This window comes from Suillus clintonianus, assembly GCF_016758775.1.
Source record: "Suillus clintonianus strain FC179 chromosome Unknown DEU56scaffold_24, whole genome shotgun sequence".
In the NCBI taxonomy this organism is placed as follows: domain Eukaryota; kingdom Fungi; phylum Basidiomycota; class Agaricomycetes; order Boletales; family Suillaceae; genus Suillus; species Suillus clintonianus.
The window spans coordinates 302608-321663 of NW_024539248.1; the positions used below are offsets into that span (position 1 = coordinate 302608).

General features: G+C 46.3%; 5 protein-coding genes across 5 annotated transcripts; 2 read left to right on the forward strand and 3 right to left on the reverse strand.

Annotated features, from left to right (window-relative positions):
- Positions 1–1771: 1771 nt before the first annotated feature.
- Positions 1772–3182, reverse strand: DEU56DRAFT_911260 (uncharacterized protein; the record flags this gene model as incomplete). Its single annotated transcript, XM_041357268.1, has 4 exons — positions 1772–2485; positions 2552–2980; positions 3038–3058; positions 3114–3182. 4 exons carry the CDS (start codon positions 3180–3182, stop codon positions 1772–1774), a joined length of 1233 nt encoding a protein of 410 aa, XP_041210025.1.
- Positions 3183–4733: 1551 nt separating this feature from the next.
- On the forward strand, positions 4734–5927 carry DEU56DRAFT_911261 (uncharacterized protein; the record flags this gene model as incomplete). Its single annotated transcript, XM_041357269.1, has 3 exons — positions 4734–4832; positions 4889–4909; positions 4965–5927. The coding sequence occupies 3 exons, from the start codon at positions 4734–4736 to the stop codon at positions 5925–5927; spliced, it is 1083 nt and encodes a 360-aa protein (XP_041210026.1).
- Positions 5928–7790: 1863 nt separating this feature from the next.
- Positions 7791–7955, reverse strand: DEU56DRAFT_697069 (uncharacterized protein; the record flags this gene model as incomplete). Its single annotated transcript, XM_041347244.1, has 1 exon — positions 7791–7955. A coding segment is annotated over one exon (165 nt), but the record flags the coding sequence as incomplete, so codon positions are not given.
- A 3715-nt stretch (positions 7956–11670) lies between these two features.
- On the reverse strand, positions 11671–12836 carry DEU56DRAFT_972084 (uncharacterized protein; the record flags this gene model as incomplete). Its single annotated transcript, XM_041359476.1, has 6 exons — positions 11671–11726; positions 11805–12250; positions 12312–12386; positions 12437–12528; positions 12578–12618; positions 12675–12836. 6 exons carry the CDS (start codon positions 12834–12836, stop codon positions 11715–11717), a joined length of 828 nt encoding a protein of 275 aa, XP_041210028.1. The 3' UTR covers positions 11671–11714.
- Positions 12837–14934: 2098 nt separating this feature from the next.
- DEU56DRAFT_795566 (uncharacterized protein) lies at positions 14935–16914 on the forward strand. The gene is made up of 3 exons (XM_041352846.1): positions 14935–15400; positions 15456–15476; positions 15530–16914. The coding sequence occupies exons 1-3, from the start codon at positions 15335–15337 to the stop codon at positions 16748–16750; spliced, it is 1308 nt and encodes a 435-aa protein (XP_041210029.1). The 5' UTR covers positions 14935–15334; the 3' UTR covers positions 16751–16914.
- The last annotated feature ends 2142 nt before the right edge of the window (positions 16915–19056 follow it).

Genomic DNA, 19056 nt, shown 5'->3' on the forward strand with positions numbered 1-19056 from the left:
GGCTTTTGAGCCGAGCCGGGCCTTGACCATCACTACTCTCGCTTTACGCTGCTCAAATGTTTCGATAGCAAATTGCGGTTCGTCCTTGATCGAAACCGTATATTGCGAAAACAAAATGGTGAGAACAGCCGCTCCCTCCGTTTCATTCAAATGAATGACCCAATAATAACTGCAACACGATCACTTTCTTCCTACACACCCTCTGTAACCTTCATTGGTACTACAATTGTCTTCACGTTGCTTCTGAACACAAGATGGCAAGACACTTACCACTACTGAAGGGGGGGAATGCATCTCGGTTCCAGTCACCCAAGAATCACTCGGGTTTGAATGCATATGGATCTTCCCAGTGCTTAGCTGCAATTGTGCGTCAGGTTGTTATTGCGTCTCATTTCCATTTAGCAAGTATCTTACGGTTGTAGTGAAGCCCAGGCACGTTAAATGTAAGACCCAGTCCTTGAGGCACAGGGACCGTTTTCATCGTCCCGTTCACGTCTAACTGGCACCGTGACATATGATCATAGTTTCATCGAGTCCACAATGTGGTCCGAGTGTTGTGGTTGACAAAGTAGGACCGACCGTGCAGTGCGATGTGCCATTCGCATCCAGGAATGAGCTGCCCGGGGTCATCTATGCTCGATCCTGAGTTTCTCACTCTCATCGTAGTTTCGTCACTCACCTAGTTGCACTCCAGGTAAAGGTTGGTGCATTGTGTACATGTCGAATGTGTTGTTGTGATAGGATGGGTCAACCCCCTCCACCTTTAACTCTCTCCACATAGGAGGGAGTGCCTCATTCCCTCCTGCTTGATGTTGAGTTGGTCAATGGGTTTAAAACATGCTCGCTCACCTTCCCAAAGTGCATTCTGGCGGTGCTGTGCACCATAAGCTGGAAGGTTTTCCGAGCGCTTCAGGGGAGACACAGGTACTAACGAGTTTGACAGCATCCCTCGGTCTGCTTCTCTCCCTTTCTCTGGCATGCTTGACTTGTCCTGTTGTGCAGCACAACGACAATCGGGGAAGTTGGTGATGGTGGAGAACAGACCTTCTATAGATACGCGGTTTTACGAGCTGTACTTACAGACACCAGGTGATTTGACAGATACCAGTCGGCCGTTGAGATTTGTATACAACGCAATCTTGTTATCGAATCAGATATTGTTGATGCTCTCACTGGAGTGACAAATGCTTTGATGGTAATATTTGGGCTTAGCGGACCCACGAGCTTGAGCGCAGATGCCCTCTATGAATATAACGAGGTGTGAAAATCCGCGAGTCGGGGATGGGTGCTTGCACTGTTACCGATAATGTAGGATGTTCGGAGTCCTATTGCCCAATAGGGATTTGTGACATGCAAAAACGAGCACGGCTGTCCTGCTTTCCATAGGTATCAGCCTGAGAGTGAGCCGAAGTTCACGGTACATTGGCCACAAATACTGCGTCCCCTGCAGGTTTTTAAGTTACTGTGACTTGAAGTTGGAATGGAGTTGTCAGATTGCTAGTTGATGGTCGAAAAGGAAAGATGCAAACAAACAAGCAGGACCGTCAGTTATGTCTGACTAAGGTTTGACTGGGGACCAACTAATTATCCCTAATCTTCGACCTGAATATTATGTTGGAAGACATTGTCAACGCTCCGACTCAGAGCCTAGATATAGATGCCTATCGTATGAGGCGGTACTAGTAAAAGTCCGTGAAGTCCAAATTCTTTATTATCATGTAGCGAAATGTGACACCTATAAGTCTTGTGTGAACAATTACGATGCTTAGAATCATGACACTACAACATTAAAGGAAGGAATAAGGGCAACACATTCCGCTAGCTGCCAATCTGTCAACATCATTCGAGCTTCCAAAACCAGGGTCTCCAGGGGACACTTTGATCGTCCCAGAAATGCCTTGATGTCCTTATGAGGCCACGTTGGTGCACTGCGGACGTCAAGTGTCCGTAAATTAGGGAGCGAGAGACCATCAAGCACGTTAAATATCTTGTTTCTGGGCCAAATGGCAGTAGGGATGCGCAAGAATCGAAGTTTGGTGTGCGTGAATGGCTCCAATGCCTGGATTTGGGGGGATACTGTGCCCACGGCAATCGTTAATGAGGAAAGGTTGGGACATAGTTGGAGCAGGTGGTTGAATGCATCCCGCTGATCTACGTAGATCTCGAGTTTCATCAGGTGGGCCCATATGGGTGCGAAAGAAGACAAGAATGCGAGGTTAAACCACATTCCTAAGAATGTCACACCACTTAGAGTAGACGGTAGCCGCGAGATGCACCGTTCAGTAGGTGACCAATGCCTTGAAGATATAATGGTCAGCTCTTGAAGTGCTGGGAGGTCTTTAAACAAAAGTTCGAGTTGTTCCGCGCCTTGGGAAACATAAAGAGACGAGATTTGATTCATGTAAGGTCGAAGAAGGCTTCGTAGCTTGGTCGAATTATTTTCGAAGCAATCGAATGCTAACGAGAGCGGGAGTCCTCGTGACCGCTTAAGGAACGAGTCATAATAGAAAGCTGCTCACTCCCAGTGATAGTGCCTGTTGTGAACTGTCACCGACAACCTGCACCATAGACTAGGTATGCCCATAGCAACCTCCCTCCATCCTCGGCATATTCTGGTCAAAAGTGTGGGAGCTGTTAGTTGTGATAGCGGCTGCAATTTATCAAGTCTCGGAACGTCCGGGAGACAAAGGTGAAAAATTCGGGACAGGATTTCAGTTGGCAAGCGCCAGAGTGCCGATCTGAGTCGGTTGTGCAGATTAATGGACTTGATGATGTTGTCCTTCTGCTTGATGAGTTGCCGGTGAAGCTTTTTGATACTACCGCTAACTGTTTTCAAGTTTGAGATCTCGACCAAAATCGCATTCAACTGCTGGTGGCGTTCGGTGACGATGGTGCTGATGCTCTGGTCTTTGAACTTCACGGCAAAGTAGTTGGTACTGCGCAATTCGGGTTGAGAGTATGGTGTTTCGAGGTCTGGTATCTGCCAATCGTCAATATGGGAAAAGACAATTGATTGGCAGCTGCTAAGTAAACCTACGATTACTTGTGAATGCGCTAGCTGCAAGAGTGATTGATTATTATTTATTGGCAGAGGCCACTGACTCGGCACTTACAATATTTTGCAGTGCACTGATGACATCTGAGGCCGGTAAGAAATTGACTTGTGATTTGGGTGTATGCATGTTATTCGTTCGTGGTTGAAATGTTCAAGGAAGATGAAGGTTTGAAGAAGAAAAGGTGACGTTACCACAAGGCACCGTACGCGCGTACGTACTCACTCAGCCACATGCGCTCGAAGCTTCCTATGTGCAACCATGAACCTGGTCAACATGTGTCAACCCCCACTGCAATAAATTCCTCGACACTCATCAAGTCGTAAGTTCAGTCTGCGTTCTTATTACTCCCATGAGCTCGTACTGCATTGAGCAAGAAACTGAGGATGACAGATTGTTTTCAACTTGAAAAGGTGTTTGACTCTGTTGAAGTTCAGGTGCGTTAGTACCATTAAGATAATGTAGTGGGAGCTTGAAGTGGCTTTGCAGAAAACGTCAAAGTTAACTACAATCACCCGCGATGTCACCCTTCCTCGCCACTTGTCCACTCACCACTGACCAGATGTGACTATAGACAACCTATCCCTCATGCTCCTTTACTCCCAGTGATAACTTGAAGGACGCAGATTGAGACATGGGGCGAACAAGAGAGCTTGTTGGATGTTCAAGATGCATGTCTTGAGAGTGTCTCACTGGGTCACAGGATGGATGTAGAAGGCATGAAGATTGAGGAGCTCCCAGGCGAACCGCATTCAGAGGTTTCAAAATGAGATCAGACATGGTGCAACGTTGCCTCAAACCCAGAAGTATAGGCTTTACAGCAGCTCGAATTCCGAAACTTCAAGACATGATTAAATGGTAGAACCTGCAGCTGGAACTCCACTGTTCGCCCGGAATAATGCTCAAAGTGCAAACACTTGCCAACCCACTTGGTATGCCGTATCTATATAATTGTCAATGTTACTCATGTACTTTTTCTCTTCAAGTTGCAAAAATGTTGACGAGGTCAAGTGTTATAGCACCGCCCGATCAAGCTACCGCCGTGGTCAGCAGTCGCAAAATCAAAATCGCGATCGGCGGTTCCATGAGTCGGACATGTCACATTCGGCACATGCGGATGTTTTGGGGGCAACGGTGTGCGGACTAGCGAGCCTTGAGCAATTTTTTGTTACACTAGAGAGTAGGTCAAACTAACACTAACTGTTCTAATTTTCTCCAACTTAAGACGGGATGTTTTTGAATGGACATAGCCTTCTTTCAGACAGTCATATATGTATAGGCCAAAAATTCAAATCTATAATTCCCCTCGTATGCCAGCAGCAGTACTACTCTTTCTCTTCACATTTGTCACATTACTAATCATCCATCAACTTGAAGTCGACAGTTACGTCGCTCTTTGATTTCAAGGAACACCATCTCTCTTCTTCTATACGTCTGGCTAAGGGATGTTGGCATTGTTCTACCGGTACCATTTACCAATCGGAGGTATGTAGCGCTGCCCCGATCCCAGCAAGTTTTTCTCGCACTGACTCCATGTGACTCTTACTATCCTAGTAGTGACTATTTACTAGTATAAATCCAATGTTCTAGTTAGTTGACAGTAGCGTCACTTATCCTCCGCGTCTTATCCTCCTACTATTCAACAGTTCAACATTGTCCTCCAACTCGTGTTAGAAACCGATGTCCGAGATGCAGGCAGTTGATGGTTCAACAGCCAATCCAGGAGTCAGTTTCTCTGCAACATCTGAATCGGATATCATCGGGGCACTGCGCAACATCGTAAGTGCTAAGGTTTGGCAAGCGCCAGTGGTGTCTGAAATCACCATTCATTTCAGCTCGCACGTTCACAAGTCATTGTATGTCTATATCAATTTTCAATTTATTGGATACCATGGTGTTGACAGTGATCAGATTCCAGACCTCGAAACCCCGAGCTCCCGCAAATTCTCCACTATCAACCACTCTGACATCGAGATCAAAGACAAGAGTATTGGCGCTATCATCAACGAACGCCAGCAGCAGTTGGATATAACTTTGGACAACATCTCAGACCTGGAGACAATCATGGACGACATCAAAAGTCTTCACCAGCAACTCATTAAAACGAAGGATAGGATTACCCAGTCCTTGAATTTGCACAAGCGACTTGTGTCGGCTGTCTGGCGCCTTCCAACTGAAGTCCTAGCCCACATTTTTGGTTACTGTCTCCCGACACACCATCAAGATGTGCGGTCCGCATCAAACAAAGCTCCCATGTTGTTGACCAGAATATGCCGACGATGGAGGGAGGTTGCTGTACACATGCCCAGTTTACGGTACAGGCTGAGGTTGAACAGCGGGGAAGTCCATAACAGACGCTGGAAGTCGATAGCTTCTGCCTACGATTTATGGCTCAAGCGCTCACAAGGACTTCCGCTGTCATTGGAAGTCTTGTGCCACAAAGATGACTCGGACATCAGGTTACGAAAAGTTCTTCAGCCATATATAAATCAAATATCGTCTCTCTCTATCCGTGGTTTTACCTGGGCAGCCGCACCTCAACATATGTTCAAAGACCTCCCAGCACTTCAGGAGCTAACCGTATGCGAGTACGAAGGCCCTAAATCCCCGTGGTTTGCACAAATTATGTCGCAATTACCGTTCACTGTGTGCAGTCTCAAGGTAGCACGTCTGGAGTTCATCCTCGAGGATTTGCCTACTGTCACTCCCCTATTGGCACACCTAACAAATATCGAGTTCGCCACATATGAACTAAGAATGGTCCTCAACTTGCTCCGTCTATGTCCAAGCCTCTCCTCATTGACAATTTGTACATGCATCACCCAGCGAATGCAACCCGAACCAATCACGCACACAAAACTTAGATCCTTATGAATCGCTCATGACCTTGGGACCACGGAACATTTATTTTGCCTGTTCGAGGCTCTAACACTCCCCAATTTGCGCTCGCTTAAAGTTCGCTATGTAGAACGATGGCAACTATTCACCCTGCTCGATGTTCTCCCACTCCCCACGTTATGCGAGCTTGAAGCTCGCTGTGCAAACCCGTGGCCTCACAATCAGTTGATGACATTGCTAGCATGGTCAAATTGTCCCCTGGAGAGCCTGGTGTTGTACGGTGGAGTGACGACAACATATGAGCAGCGAGTGGGATACGCCGCCCTGATTCCTTCCCTCAAAGTAGTAGTGGATCCCTTGTATCAAGCTTAGTCGTTTCACATTTCGCGAAGGATGATATTGGGCTTCACGGACTTCCGCGAGGGGCTATACTCTGTGTTTTACGCTCCTGGTACCATATGTTACTCTGCACAGTCCTACCCAAGTTAGAAGCCCATTCTCTGAGCGCGACAGGACCAACCCTTGTAGATATTATCCAAGTAGACTTCAACAGCATCATGCGTAGTGTTACGCCTGATGTGAATCAAGCCTTCGTCTCATGTGTGTGCGCACGCACCAGCAGGTCTCCCTGACGAGCTGGCAGATAGATCTCTGCAATTTGAATGTAATACAATTGGTTAGTTTGCAGCTTGGCATAGAAATTTAATGAAAAGAAGCTGATCTCTGGCAACGGCAGATGTTGCACATTTAGCCTAATTTCCTGCTATCCAACAGCGATAACCATTCTGCCAACTCCATTAGAACTCACGAAGTCTGCCCACTACTATGTCTAGGATATAAAAGCAAGCCGTCTTTCTACTGTGTCCCCTCATCCTCAGAGTTCTTATTCGAGATCCCCCTAGCAGATTTCATACCACCTAGCACAAACAATGCGTTTTTTCCTTTCTCGCCATTATTGTTGCTTTGACAGCATCTCTGACGGTCAATGCGTGTGGCGAACAGCACACAACTTGCACCAAAGATAATGATTGCTGCTGGGGCATGAAATGCACAACTTATGTGAGTAGTATGAGTAGTTTGCTGTGCGTCCAGAATTCACCAACATAACTGACCTTGTAATACTAATAGGGTCGCCTTCGAACATGCGATTTTCCCGACCAATGAGGTGGCGGCACGTTGGAACAGTGAGTCATGCCTCCGCTTTCGCTTTGGTGCCGTAGTTGATGGTGCAATACGTAGTTTGAAGTCGATCAGTATGGCCGCTTCTGCACACATTTTAGCGCTGCTTGAGCAATGCATTTCATGGAGACCTTTGAACAACTGAAAATGATATTGACTTGAATGCAATCCACATAAGTGAATGAAGAAGCGCTACATGACTGCGTACTTTTCGGTCTCGAATCTCGACTTTGATTCCCCCTCTCGCATCAACTCTATCTTCAAGGTATGAAGGTTTACGGTAGAATGTCGCCTTTTCATTCAGTGCATATCTGCTTGACTCATCTGTGAATAGAGTAAGTCCAGATGACGATATGAATTGGGAGTGTTCTATAAACTGCCATCCGTCGACAATCGCGACAGGGAAATGACATCAGGAAAAATGTCAGCCATCAGTTGCACTAAGCAAGAATATGTAGCACTATGTAGGCCACATAGCTCAACAGACCATCCTCATATGATACATAGCGCAATAGAGCGCCCTCGTATGATACATAGCACTATGTACAGTCCTGTAGCACACTTGAATGCCAATGTAAGCTATGTAATCCCACCTCGCGCATGATAGCCAATGTTGTGCTATATACCCAATATCATTGCTCCTCAAGCTCCCCACTACGTCAAGCGCTCAAATAATTCTAAATCAATATACCTGTTGAGGTAAAACTCTTCTGCCGCCTCTCGACTGAACCGGGGCGCAAGGTGAACCGGACGAAGCACTTGATCAACCGGTAGAATGGCTGCATTGGGTCGATGTTGATGCGAGGACTTGGTGAGACGAAAACTCTGTAGGTTTTCGTCGAAAGTCTGAAGTGGGCGGAACCAGTGAATATACACCAGGGGGCACGCAAAATGACCCAGACGCACCTGTTCATGGCAGGGTGATACTTAACCATTTCTAATAACACACAGTACCTTTTGTAAGTTCGTCTCTGAGCTACCAACGTGAAGCTTCATGAAGCTTAAGGTCCTCAACACAGGCACGATCCAAAGATCTAGATCTCCCCAAAGCAGCACTATCAACACAGGCACGATCCAAAGATCTGGATCTCCCCAAAGCAGCACTACCACCGGAAAAATCACCAAATTGGGATATTCCAATAATCTCACTATTCCCACATACCTCCCTGGCTCTACTTGCTTCACCACAGCCTTTCCTCTTGCACACTCTTGTATTTAAGTTGTAGCTAAGCATGTATGTACATAAAATGATACAATAGACCGCTTTTTCATTGTCTAAGAGCTTGTACAGTAGTCTACAGTGCTGACTACAATATGTGAATCCCAGGACTAAAACATATTCGCTTTTTTGCCCCTTTAGCAGGGGAGCTATTCTGACTGTAAATATCATATATTAGAGTGTTAATGAATATATTGCACCGCTTGTTTGAGCCTCTAAAGTGTCCTACATCAGTAGATATGTTAAATTCATACAAACCTCTCAAAAAACATAAACCAGTTCGCATTTTTTAGTGTTTAGGTATATAGACTGGTGAATATTATTTCTAACATCTATTCACTAGTATATACAATATATCAAGAGTATAGGTCAGTAGGATCAGCCCCTGGGGTTGTATGTATTTACATCCTCCTGGTGGTTCACCCCCTGAGAAAGTTTTTCCTGCAGCTCCGGCCCTCCAGGATGGTATGTAGGCTGTTGCTATGAACATATAGAATATATTCATCATATAGATATACCAGAACAATTCCAGGATCCTTGTCTACAATCCAAAGTCACTTCCTGCCTACAATGTACCATATTTTCGCAATTTTGAGGTTTTTCACTACATTCTCACTACATAAACTATACAAGCTATTTATATATCCCTTATGGTACATATATGAAGCCCTCCCAAGGCCATGATCAGGTAGAAATGTGTCAGAGTAATGATATCAATGATATAGGGGCAAACCCCACAATCATACAAATGTCACATTTCAACCCTGTCTAGGGCGAAGATTTCATTAAAAATATGTAGAATACATTGTAGACTACTTAAATATGCTATACTAATATATGTTGTGAAGGAAAAGGTGATGTGGAAGTGTTGTGGTCTCAATTTGTTGCATTATTATGGTCTGACCACCCATGCATAGACTGTTGGTGCACAGTACTTTTTCGATGTTTGGACTTTTTGACTTTCCCACGGCCTTTTTCTTATCTATTGCATTCCCCTGCTGTCAATTATTCATAGATCCTTCTGGTAGTCGAGGACTGTATTACCTGGTATATATTGTGTACCCCTTGATAGTCTGATCATAAAATTTCACTATATTCATGTCAGGGCATTCTTATCAGTGAGAATAGGAGATATGTCCTTGATATCATTACTCTGACACATTTCTACCTGATCATGGCCTTGGGAGGGCTTCATATATGTACCATAAGGGATATATAAATAGCTTGTATAGTTTATGTAGTGAGAATGTAGTGAAAAACCTCAAAATTGCGAAAATATGGTACATTGTAGGCAGGAAGTGACTTTGGATTGTAGACAAGGATCCTGGAATTGTTCTGGTATATCTATATGATGAATATATTCTATATGTTCATAGCAACAGCCTACATACCATCCTGGAGGGCCGGAGCTGCAGGAAAAACTTTCTCAGGGGGTGAACCACCAGGAGGATGTAAATACATACAACCCCAGGGGCTGATCCTACTGACCTATACTCTTGATATATTGTATATACTAGTGAATAGATGTTAGAAATAATATTCACCAGTCTATATACCTAAACACTAAAAAATGCGAACTGGTTTATGTTTTTTGAGAGGTTTGTATGAATTTAACATATCTACTGATGTAGGACACTTTAGAGGCTCAAACAAGCGGTGCAATATATTCATTAACACTCTAATATATGATATTTACAGTCAGAATAGCTCCCCTGCTAAAGGGGCAAAAAAGCGAATATGTTTTAGTCCTGGGATTCACATATTGTAGTCAGCACTGTAGACTACTGTACAAGCTCTTAGACAATGAAAAAGCGGTCTATTGTATCATTTTATGTACATACATGCTTAGCTACAACTTAAATACAAGAGTGTGCAAGAGGAAAGGCTGTGGTGAAGCAAGTAGAGCCAGGGAGGTATGTGGGAATAGTGAGATTATTGGAATATCCCAATTTGGTGATTTTTCCGGTGGTAGTGCTATTCTTGGAACTTCTTGGAAGCCTGAGAATCACCAAGGGACTCAGAAGCCATTAAGCTTAATTGTGTAGGTCTGTGGACTACAAACAAACTTACAAAACCATCACATTTCTAATTAGCTATGGTTAAGCTTAATTTTAACAATATAGCCTGCCAGACGTGGTGGGAGGTTGAACACGACCTTGACTTCACCGATGCGAAGCCCTATTAAGAATAATGAGAAACGGCCGATAAACGCAAAACATAACGACTCACCCAAGATACCCTCGCCAGTGTACTCCTCGCGATCCTCAGTCACGAGGACCGTGTCGAATTGCGCAGGAGACGGTAACTTCCTGGTGTCCTTGGGTGTGATCTCTGGTGACGCCCGGACCTTGAAGATGCATTTGGCACTGTTGAAATGTGGTCGTGCGGGTGAGACCACCTTCACGTACTTGTACACGTCAACATGGTCTTGCAGCGTCAGTTTGCGGCGGGGTTGAGTATGCAGGTTGTGGCGGAGAAACTGTTCAAGAGCAGGAACGATGAGCGAAGCGTTGTGGTGATTGACTAAGTGCTGAAACGTCGTGTTGGGGAATAGTGATGTGCATGGCCCGGCTTCAAGCCGTGGGCCGAGCCGAGCCAGGCCAAATTAGGCCGGGCCAAGCCAGGCCAAACTGACGGCCTGACCAGGGCTTTGGCCCGGCTTGGAATTCTGAAAAGCCAAAGCCGACGGCCTGAGCCGCGGCTCCTACCCTCTGCCATCGACAACGACAATGAACATTTTGACACCAAATTTTGGTGTATAATTTGGTTGGTAATAAGTTACAACGCATGCTGAGCGCTGAGTCACCCGAGGTGGCAAACTTCGAAACAAACAAACGAGGACCAACAACACAAGTCGGTCTGTACTTCAACCAATATTAATATTCAGCTCTTGCAATCGCACTTTTGAACAACTTTTGCAGGGATGGTGAGCATATTTTGTTGTTTTGCACGATACACTAACATAAAGGATCGAACAAGTCAGCAAAGTGCTTCGCGCGCGCAGCAGATCAACTTGAACACTTTTGGATACACGCCTGCCAGGCTGTGGTCTCGAATGTCGTGAATCCCTCCAACGAAGAACAGTATGTTGGCAGATCGCAGGCAGTCAATGTTTGGTACCCAGATTAATCAGACTGGTTTCGAGTGTCGTTGATATTATTACCAAGGTCCCCAAACTGGAGCCGGATCAGTGGACGATAGGGTTAATTTCATCTTCGATGGGACGCGAAATAGCAGGACAATATTAATCTAGTGCGCTCACTACACGGAAACTGAGGGAGGTGGTAGGAGGTAGTGAGTCACATTGAGAGCCGAGGTCCCAAGATGCGTTGATTCCCCTTGTCCTTGGCAGTTAGACGAAGCTTACTGAGGTATGGCTAGATTGTCGACAATTTTCTCTAGCATCGAGTTGTACATGCACTCCCTCAAATTGACTGCTATGTTTGTATCTACAATCTCATCACCGACCACTTCATCACGAGGAATTGCCCCTCTTGTATCACACTCTCCACCAGCTCCGTTTCTACCTTTACAGTGCCCTTCTCGAACACCTCTCCATCCCACAAAGACGTCCATGTCTGGGGAGAATGAGAAAACAGCCGATACTCGGAGCCCAATATAAGGGGGGTTACAACGCCTTTTTCGAGACTTCCGATGTGATTACCGCAAATGACAGAGCCTGGCTGCGCAGATAACAGACCTGCGAGAGCTTTGGCAAGATGCAATTGTTTTTCCTCAGTGAAGAGATGGAAGAATCTAGTAGCATGTATTGTGCTAATGCGGCCATGAAGGGGATTGAGGGATTTCAGCGAGGACAGATCAATGGCTGGCGCTGGAGAGACGTCATCTGACAGTGAAGCAATGGAGAGAAATTCTGGATCGAAGACATCTCCGGGAAGGTGACATCCGGGGTAGGAAGCTGGTGTCGTTCTGAAGAGTTCGTGGCTTAGCTCGAGAAATTCTGCATACACATGCACATCATCGTTAACAAGAATAATTCACAGACGAAACGGATTATTTATCGTTGAGGATATCCGATGCAATGATGTTTTTTGCAGGAAAACCGTCCGCCGCAGCCCTTCTGGCGTCAACACCAACTACAATGGAGTCAAGTTCATCCAAGAAAGTAGATGATCATTTAACATACAACAACATCCAATGTCGAGCAGCACGGCATCAGGGCGCTCGCGACCAAGCTTGAGGATGTTCTCATACAAAGGGTTACTCGATATGTTCACGCTGTTGTCCCCTTGTTATGCGTCGACGCATAGCTTCACTGTGCACGTACCTAAGAAATGCAAATCTTTGGATACAAGGATAAGGTGCAATCTTCCAGTGAAAGAGGGTTAAACAACTTATAGTGAGATCCTCTGCAAGTGACTCGCCTCGTATGCTTTCGCCTGAATCTCCAGGATATGCTTCTTCAAGTCTTCATCATCATCAATACCGATTTGCGCCTTTAAGAATACAGCTTCTTTGGAAGACAGTTTGTAAAGGCTGGTGTCTGCTTTTGGGATCGACAAGAATGTTACGTCGGCCAACGACATTGTAGAGTTATCGTGCATAGTAGGGTCCTCCATCATGACGGGATACAATTGGTGCTCAGGTTGCGCAGTGTTCACATCCTTTTAAAGCTGACTGACTTTGGGCGTCTCCAGGCATCAAGAGAATGTCCGTTGAGTTAATTCGGCAATCCCTCAGTCTATCAAGGTCTGACTACAGGAGGCTAGAGATTCGCCACTTCTGATATGAAGTGAGGCCGTGAAATCAAGCAGATATTCGCAAATCACTTGCAGTACGAGTCTGAAATCCATCAATTCCTATCAGTTCCTGAACTGCGAAGGCGGGTGCTGGCGTGCCGACGACAAATCAAGAAGCAAGGTGTACTTATTCAACATCGTGGTATGCACTAAAAGCATTATCATAGTGCCTTTCTAAAAAGCCGAGGACATATCTGTGGCCTTTTTCGTCAAGTGGATATGCAGAAGTCTAGTGTGCGCACCAGATCACTTCAAGTTGAACGCTTTTAGATACACGCCTGCATCGAGTACTGGAGGCATCTATTTATATTGTCGGTGAATCAATCTCCAGAAAGAACGGCGGTAATCTCTGTGCTCGATCACATGCGGGTGAATGAGGTTCGGATGCAGGACATTGCGGTTTCTCTATTACCTGGTCCTTGTGCGAGGGACCCAGATCCTTCGTCAATTGATGTCTTGCAACTAGCAGTTACCTGGTTCAGAACTTCAGTCAAGGATCTGGGTTTTCTTCTCCACGTTATTATTGAATGGTGTTTGTGAACTAATGAGGGTTCCACGGGACTCTACGGGCGAGTATTGTATGACGCATCATGAAGGCATTCGTGTTCAAAAGATAGTAATATAAAACGCACCTTCCAAAGCTTGGTGTCACTGGAGACTGTGGAACAAATGAGAAATCGGTCTCGAGCTGCACTTGGCGACCTCTGCATCAATAATGTCGAAAAGTTTGGTGTTATGCATGTGAGCCGCGGCGTGCTGGGTTTGGCGATGTTCTTAAAGCGAATATATGATAGCGAAGGATCGCGCGGACCTTGCCAAGTATCTCGAACGAATGCCAGTTCCGCCTTGCCACGGGGCAGAATGGCAGTTCTCTGCCCACAACACTAGTATTAGTGCGATGTTCTTGAAGCGAATATATGATAGCGAAGGATAGCGCGGACCTTGCCAAGTATCTCGAACGAGTGCTAGTTCTGCCTTGCCACGGGGCAGAATGGCAGATCTCTGCCCTGACGGCGGAGGCTCAATTCGTCCAACAAGTTACTTCGTGTGACCTCTTTCGGAGCCGGAAAATTTTGAAATCGGAACTGTCATCTGAGAGACTGAGATACATGGATGAAGCCCTGGTGCAGATTGTGGTGGCGCATGTTTGATCGGTACACCATTAATATTTTGGTACTTGAAGCTTGAGTGGTACCCCGGGCCAAATTTGGTTCAGATATAAAATGCACTGCTGATCACTGACCAGTGTCAGCGATCACAGCCTTGTCTTGTAAATCCTCTCGTAAACTACGAGTGCTCACTCTGAATGTATTCATTAGATCGAAATATACGGTTTCACTTAAACTTGAAGCAGTGTGCATAGACTCTCAAGTGAGTGCCTGGAGGGGAATTGGCTGGTCACGGTGGAGCGGTGGATGGGAAGGGAATTATTTGGCAGGGATCGCGAATTTGTGGTTCATTAGTTCTGCGTATGCGATGGGTTCTAAAAGACTCGTGAGATACCTTAAAAATCTTTCCCTGGAAATGAAGAGTTATGCAAAGACCCCAATTTGCGCTCTCGTTACTCCGGGTTCAGAATGGCAAAGGGTATTTGGAAATGGCGAGCAGGTGAAGCACCGCCACGAAGTTGAACAAGCACAGGTGGGCTAATTTCGGTGGACAGCAGGGTCTTTTATTGATGGTCGCTTGCGCAAGGTCGTGCGGAGCAACAAAGTGAAAAATGGCCAGATGCAGGAGGATGCAGGCCGAAGTTTCGATACAGGCAAGTTGGCCAACTTCGCGCGAGGTCCGCAGCTTCGGCCAGGAGAGCAATATTTGTTCCTATTTGCTGCCGTTGCACGGCACGCATGTTTCATAACATTTCATTTCTCTTCCTAATTGCTATGTTTGTGCCATACCGGTACCCCCACCTTGAACGGGCCACCATAGATATCCTTTCTACCATGTCCCGTTATGCATTGTTATATTGTGAGGAACAGGTTGTTTCTTACAATGTGATTGTGACGTGGTCCCTTCCGCATCATGGCCATGGTCTGCTGCGTACTTTCGAACCCGCTTTGGACTTCTGCTTGCCTTTCGCAGACGTAGGAGGCTTGATCGCTAGCTGAGCGGTGGAAACTGGGGGCGGGGTCATTACGTATGGTGGCCGGGGAATGTACCGCTACTACTCTATCATTTCACATTCACCACAATTTACGTACTGGATAATCCGACTAACTTGAGGACAGTGGTTGCTTCTTCAGATCTTCTTCTCAAACATTTCAACCACCACGTTGATCTACAACATGCAGACATTCGACAACATCATGATATCCCCGGTCCCAGATATCATCGGTGCCCTGCAAACCATCGTAAGTGAACAGTTTTATAAATACTCGTGTCTGAAAATAATATTATTCGCTTCAGCTCGCAAGTTCACGAGCGATCGTATGTCTAGTCTGATATATGAGCTCAGATGCCACGTTATTGACGATGAGCAGATTTCTGCAAACCTCGACACTCCGTATTCTAGTTTCCCCAACACTGACCATTCTGTCATCGAGCTCAAAGACCGCTGCATCAGCGCCATCGTCGCCGAACGTCAGGAGCAGTCGGATGCAACTTTGCACGAGATTTCAGCCCTGGAAACCGTGATGCATGGTATACAAAATCTTCGCGAGCAACTCGTCAAAAAGAAGGGCGAGATCACCCAGTCCATGAATTTACACAAGGGACTCGTATCGCCTCTCTGGCGCTTGCCGAACGAAATCTTATCCGAGATTTTTGTCCATTGTCTCCCGACACACCATCACCTGTGGCCCGCCTCAGTGTCGGCTCCCATGTTTTTGACTAACATATGTCGGCGATGGAGGGAGGTTGCTGCGAACATGCCCAAATTATGGTGTAGGCTGCGATTGCAAGAAGCAGAAGGCAGAAACTGGCAGCGAACAGCTTTCTGCTATGATTTATGGCTCAAGCGATCACAAGGACTTCAGCTCTCGCTATCACTAGGATGCTTCCAAGGTCGTCTGACCAACATTCAAAGCCTTCTTCGGCCTTACATCAATCAAGTCTCCTCTCTCTCTATCCATGTCTCCCGACAGGTCCCTGAACTTATGTTTACGGACCTCCTAGCACTCGAGGAGCTGACCATAAGTGTCCTCTATCTTGATGTTTTGCCAGCTGTCGCACAATCTATCTCACGACAGCGGTTGACTCTTCGCAGTCTCAGTGTCAAAGGTCTGGCGTTCGACCTTCAGTGTTTATCGTCTCTCAACTCCGTATGGGCGCACCTAACAAATGTCGAAATCGCGATTACGCAGCCAAATGCAGTCATCCATATGCTCCGTCTATGTCCCAACCTCTCGTCGTTCACGATCCGCGCAGCTTTCGTTGGGCACAGAGAGGTTTTAGAGCCATTCACGCACACGGAGCTTCGATCCCTACGCATCGATCAAAGTAACTCTGTACTCACAGAAACTCTATCTGGTCTATTCGATGCTCTATCACTCCCCAAGTTACGCGTGTTTGAAGCTCGGTACGTGCGGAGATGGCCTCATGAAGAATTGAAGGCATTCCTGGTACGGTCAAATTGTCCCCTAGAGAGCCTGACTTTCGGCTTTGGAGTGACGATGACAGATAAGCAGCGAGCGGAATACATTGCTATCATCCCTTCTCTCGAAGTCGTAGTGGATTCCCTGCGTCAAGATCACTTTGTATAGTGTTACAGACTTGGTGCTACTCATGTATCGACCGTAACATGATGATATTGGATTTCATGGACTTGGACTATACACTTACGCTTCGCTATATATGCAGTACTGGTTAATGTGTCAGATCTCTTTCGCAGCTCTGATTAACTCCGTATTTGATCCTTTGTCTACAATCATGGATAGGATCGATCGTTTTATATAGCCCAGAATCACTGTCCAAAACCTATCGGGACCAACATACAAGACAGACAACGGGACCTTGACTCCTACTCCATCTGACACTCCTATTGGGTCCAGCGAATGTCCTTGTTGCATGTCTAGGGACTGCGCTACTCATTGACAAGTAGCTGCAACCCACGTCCTGCGCGCAAATATCGATGTGCTACATATTGAACTTTGTGGTATAGATACTTGCTGAGGTGTTCTGCAACATCAGCCTCAGCTTCAACCGTCAATGCTACCTGAAAGGCCAGCCACATACCCGTAAAACCCCAGTGCACCGAACCGATCGTCCGGTGGTGCGCTCAAATGAAATGCTGCGTGGACACTTGAGCCACGACGCAGATGAACAAGAAAGACTACCTGGGACAGCTGCATTTCACATTCCCGGGCGAAATTCTACCGCCTTCCTTTCTTAAAGATGCAGTTGATGTGAGAAGGGTCATGACAGTCGAGACCGAAAAGTACACAGTAGCGCTTCTTCATTCACTCATATGGATTGCATTTTCATGCCCAAGCAATAATCACTATTCTTGGTGCAAGTTGTGTGCTGTTTGCCGCACGCACTGACAGCCATAGATGCTGTCAAAGCAACAATAACGGCGAGGAAGGAAAAAAACGCATTGTTTGTGTGAGGTGGTATGAAATGGGGATCCCGAATAAGAGACACAGTATGAAAACGGCTTGCTTTTATATCATAGACATAGTAGTGAGCAGACCTTGTGAGTTCTAACGGAGTTGGCAGAATGATTATTGCTGTTGAATAGCAGGAAATTACTAAACGTGCAAGAGACCATTACTATACATTTCTGCGCCATCTGTCGTCACCGGAGATCAGCTTCCTTTCATTCAATTGCAATGCCAAGCTGCAAACTCGCCGATTGTAATTCATTCAAGTTGTGGAGGCCTGCTCGCATGAAGGAGAGGTGCCCATGCTTTTGAGCCGAACACCATGCAGGAAATGAACGGACCGAATCTAGTGCTGAAAGCGGGCGACATCTGCATAGGCTTCTAGTCGCAGCATCACTGGGTAAATCTCTTCATGCGCACGGCCAGAAGTCCCAGCACTTGTAGAATTGAATACGTCAAATAGTCAGCGCGGGTGGCCTTGCTATTACTAGGTAGAGGACGTACAAACAACCAAGCGCAGAGCGTTATAAAACTGGGGAAATACTTAGAACACAGGAGAGAACAACGTCGCGCTTCATACTGCCTGAATGACAACCAGCTGCCCTGTCATCGGTGCCAGCTTGGTGATGACCATAGTGGAATGGAAAGGAGGAAATTACATGTCAGGCGGCAAATAGTGCAATGCTCCGTCATATCCGAGTGCAGGGTGAAATGAATGGTATCCGGGCTTGGTCAAGCTCAGGGTCGTGCCGCACTTGCAGCGACCGTGATGCGGCATTGACGCAGAGTGTCGAGCACCCCTGTTATTCCGCACAGCTCGGCTCTGTCAACGTGAAAAATCTGATCAGCCGGTCTCTTTAGTCCCCAAGGCAGTGCAATATCAGAAGATGGCGCGTGTGAAACGAACGTGCAGTCGGACTTGCCATATATCTGGATCTTGTCCATTGAATTGAGGCCTTGTGAACGAATTTGACTCTGTAATGCGAGTACGTACGCCAAGGAGAAGCCAGCAACACGAATAATTTTCACGAACAGTTTCGTGTTTCCTTTCCCCTCTTTCGCGCCAACGCCAGGCCCAACTCGGGTGATCGAGTTATCACGGAGATACAGACACTGACACTCGAGCTCGGTATCTGCATGTCACCAGCCCTCTCCCCGCAAGAAAGAGGGCGGGGTCAGACGGCATGACTGTAACTACCGAAGGCTACTTTCGGTACTGACATGTGAGCCTACCCTTGAGGAATTGCCAGTGAACCGGCGTTTGTTGGGAAGATGATGCGAAAGGGAGGCTGAGAAAGCGATTCCATTGATTTTCCAAGCATGTCAGTGGGAAGGGAGTGGATATGGGAGGGTATGATCATGACGGAAATGCATCGATCATGAAAATCAATCTTTGAGTCTCCAAGGACCAACATGAGGGAACCACAAGGTCTCCCGGAGACTGGACCTCCAACATAGAGCTTGGT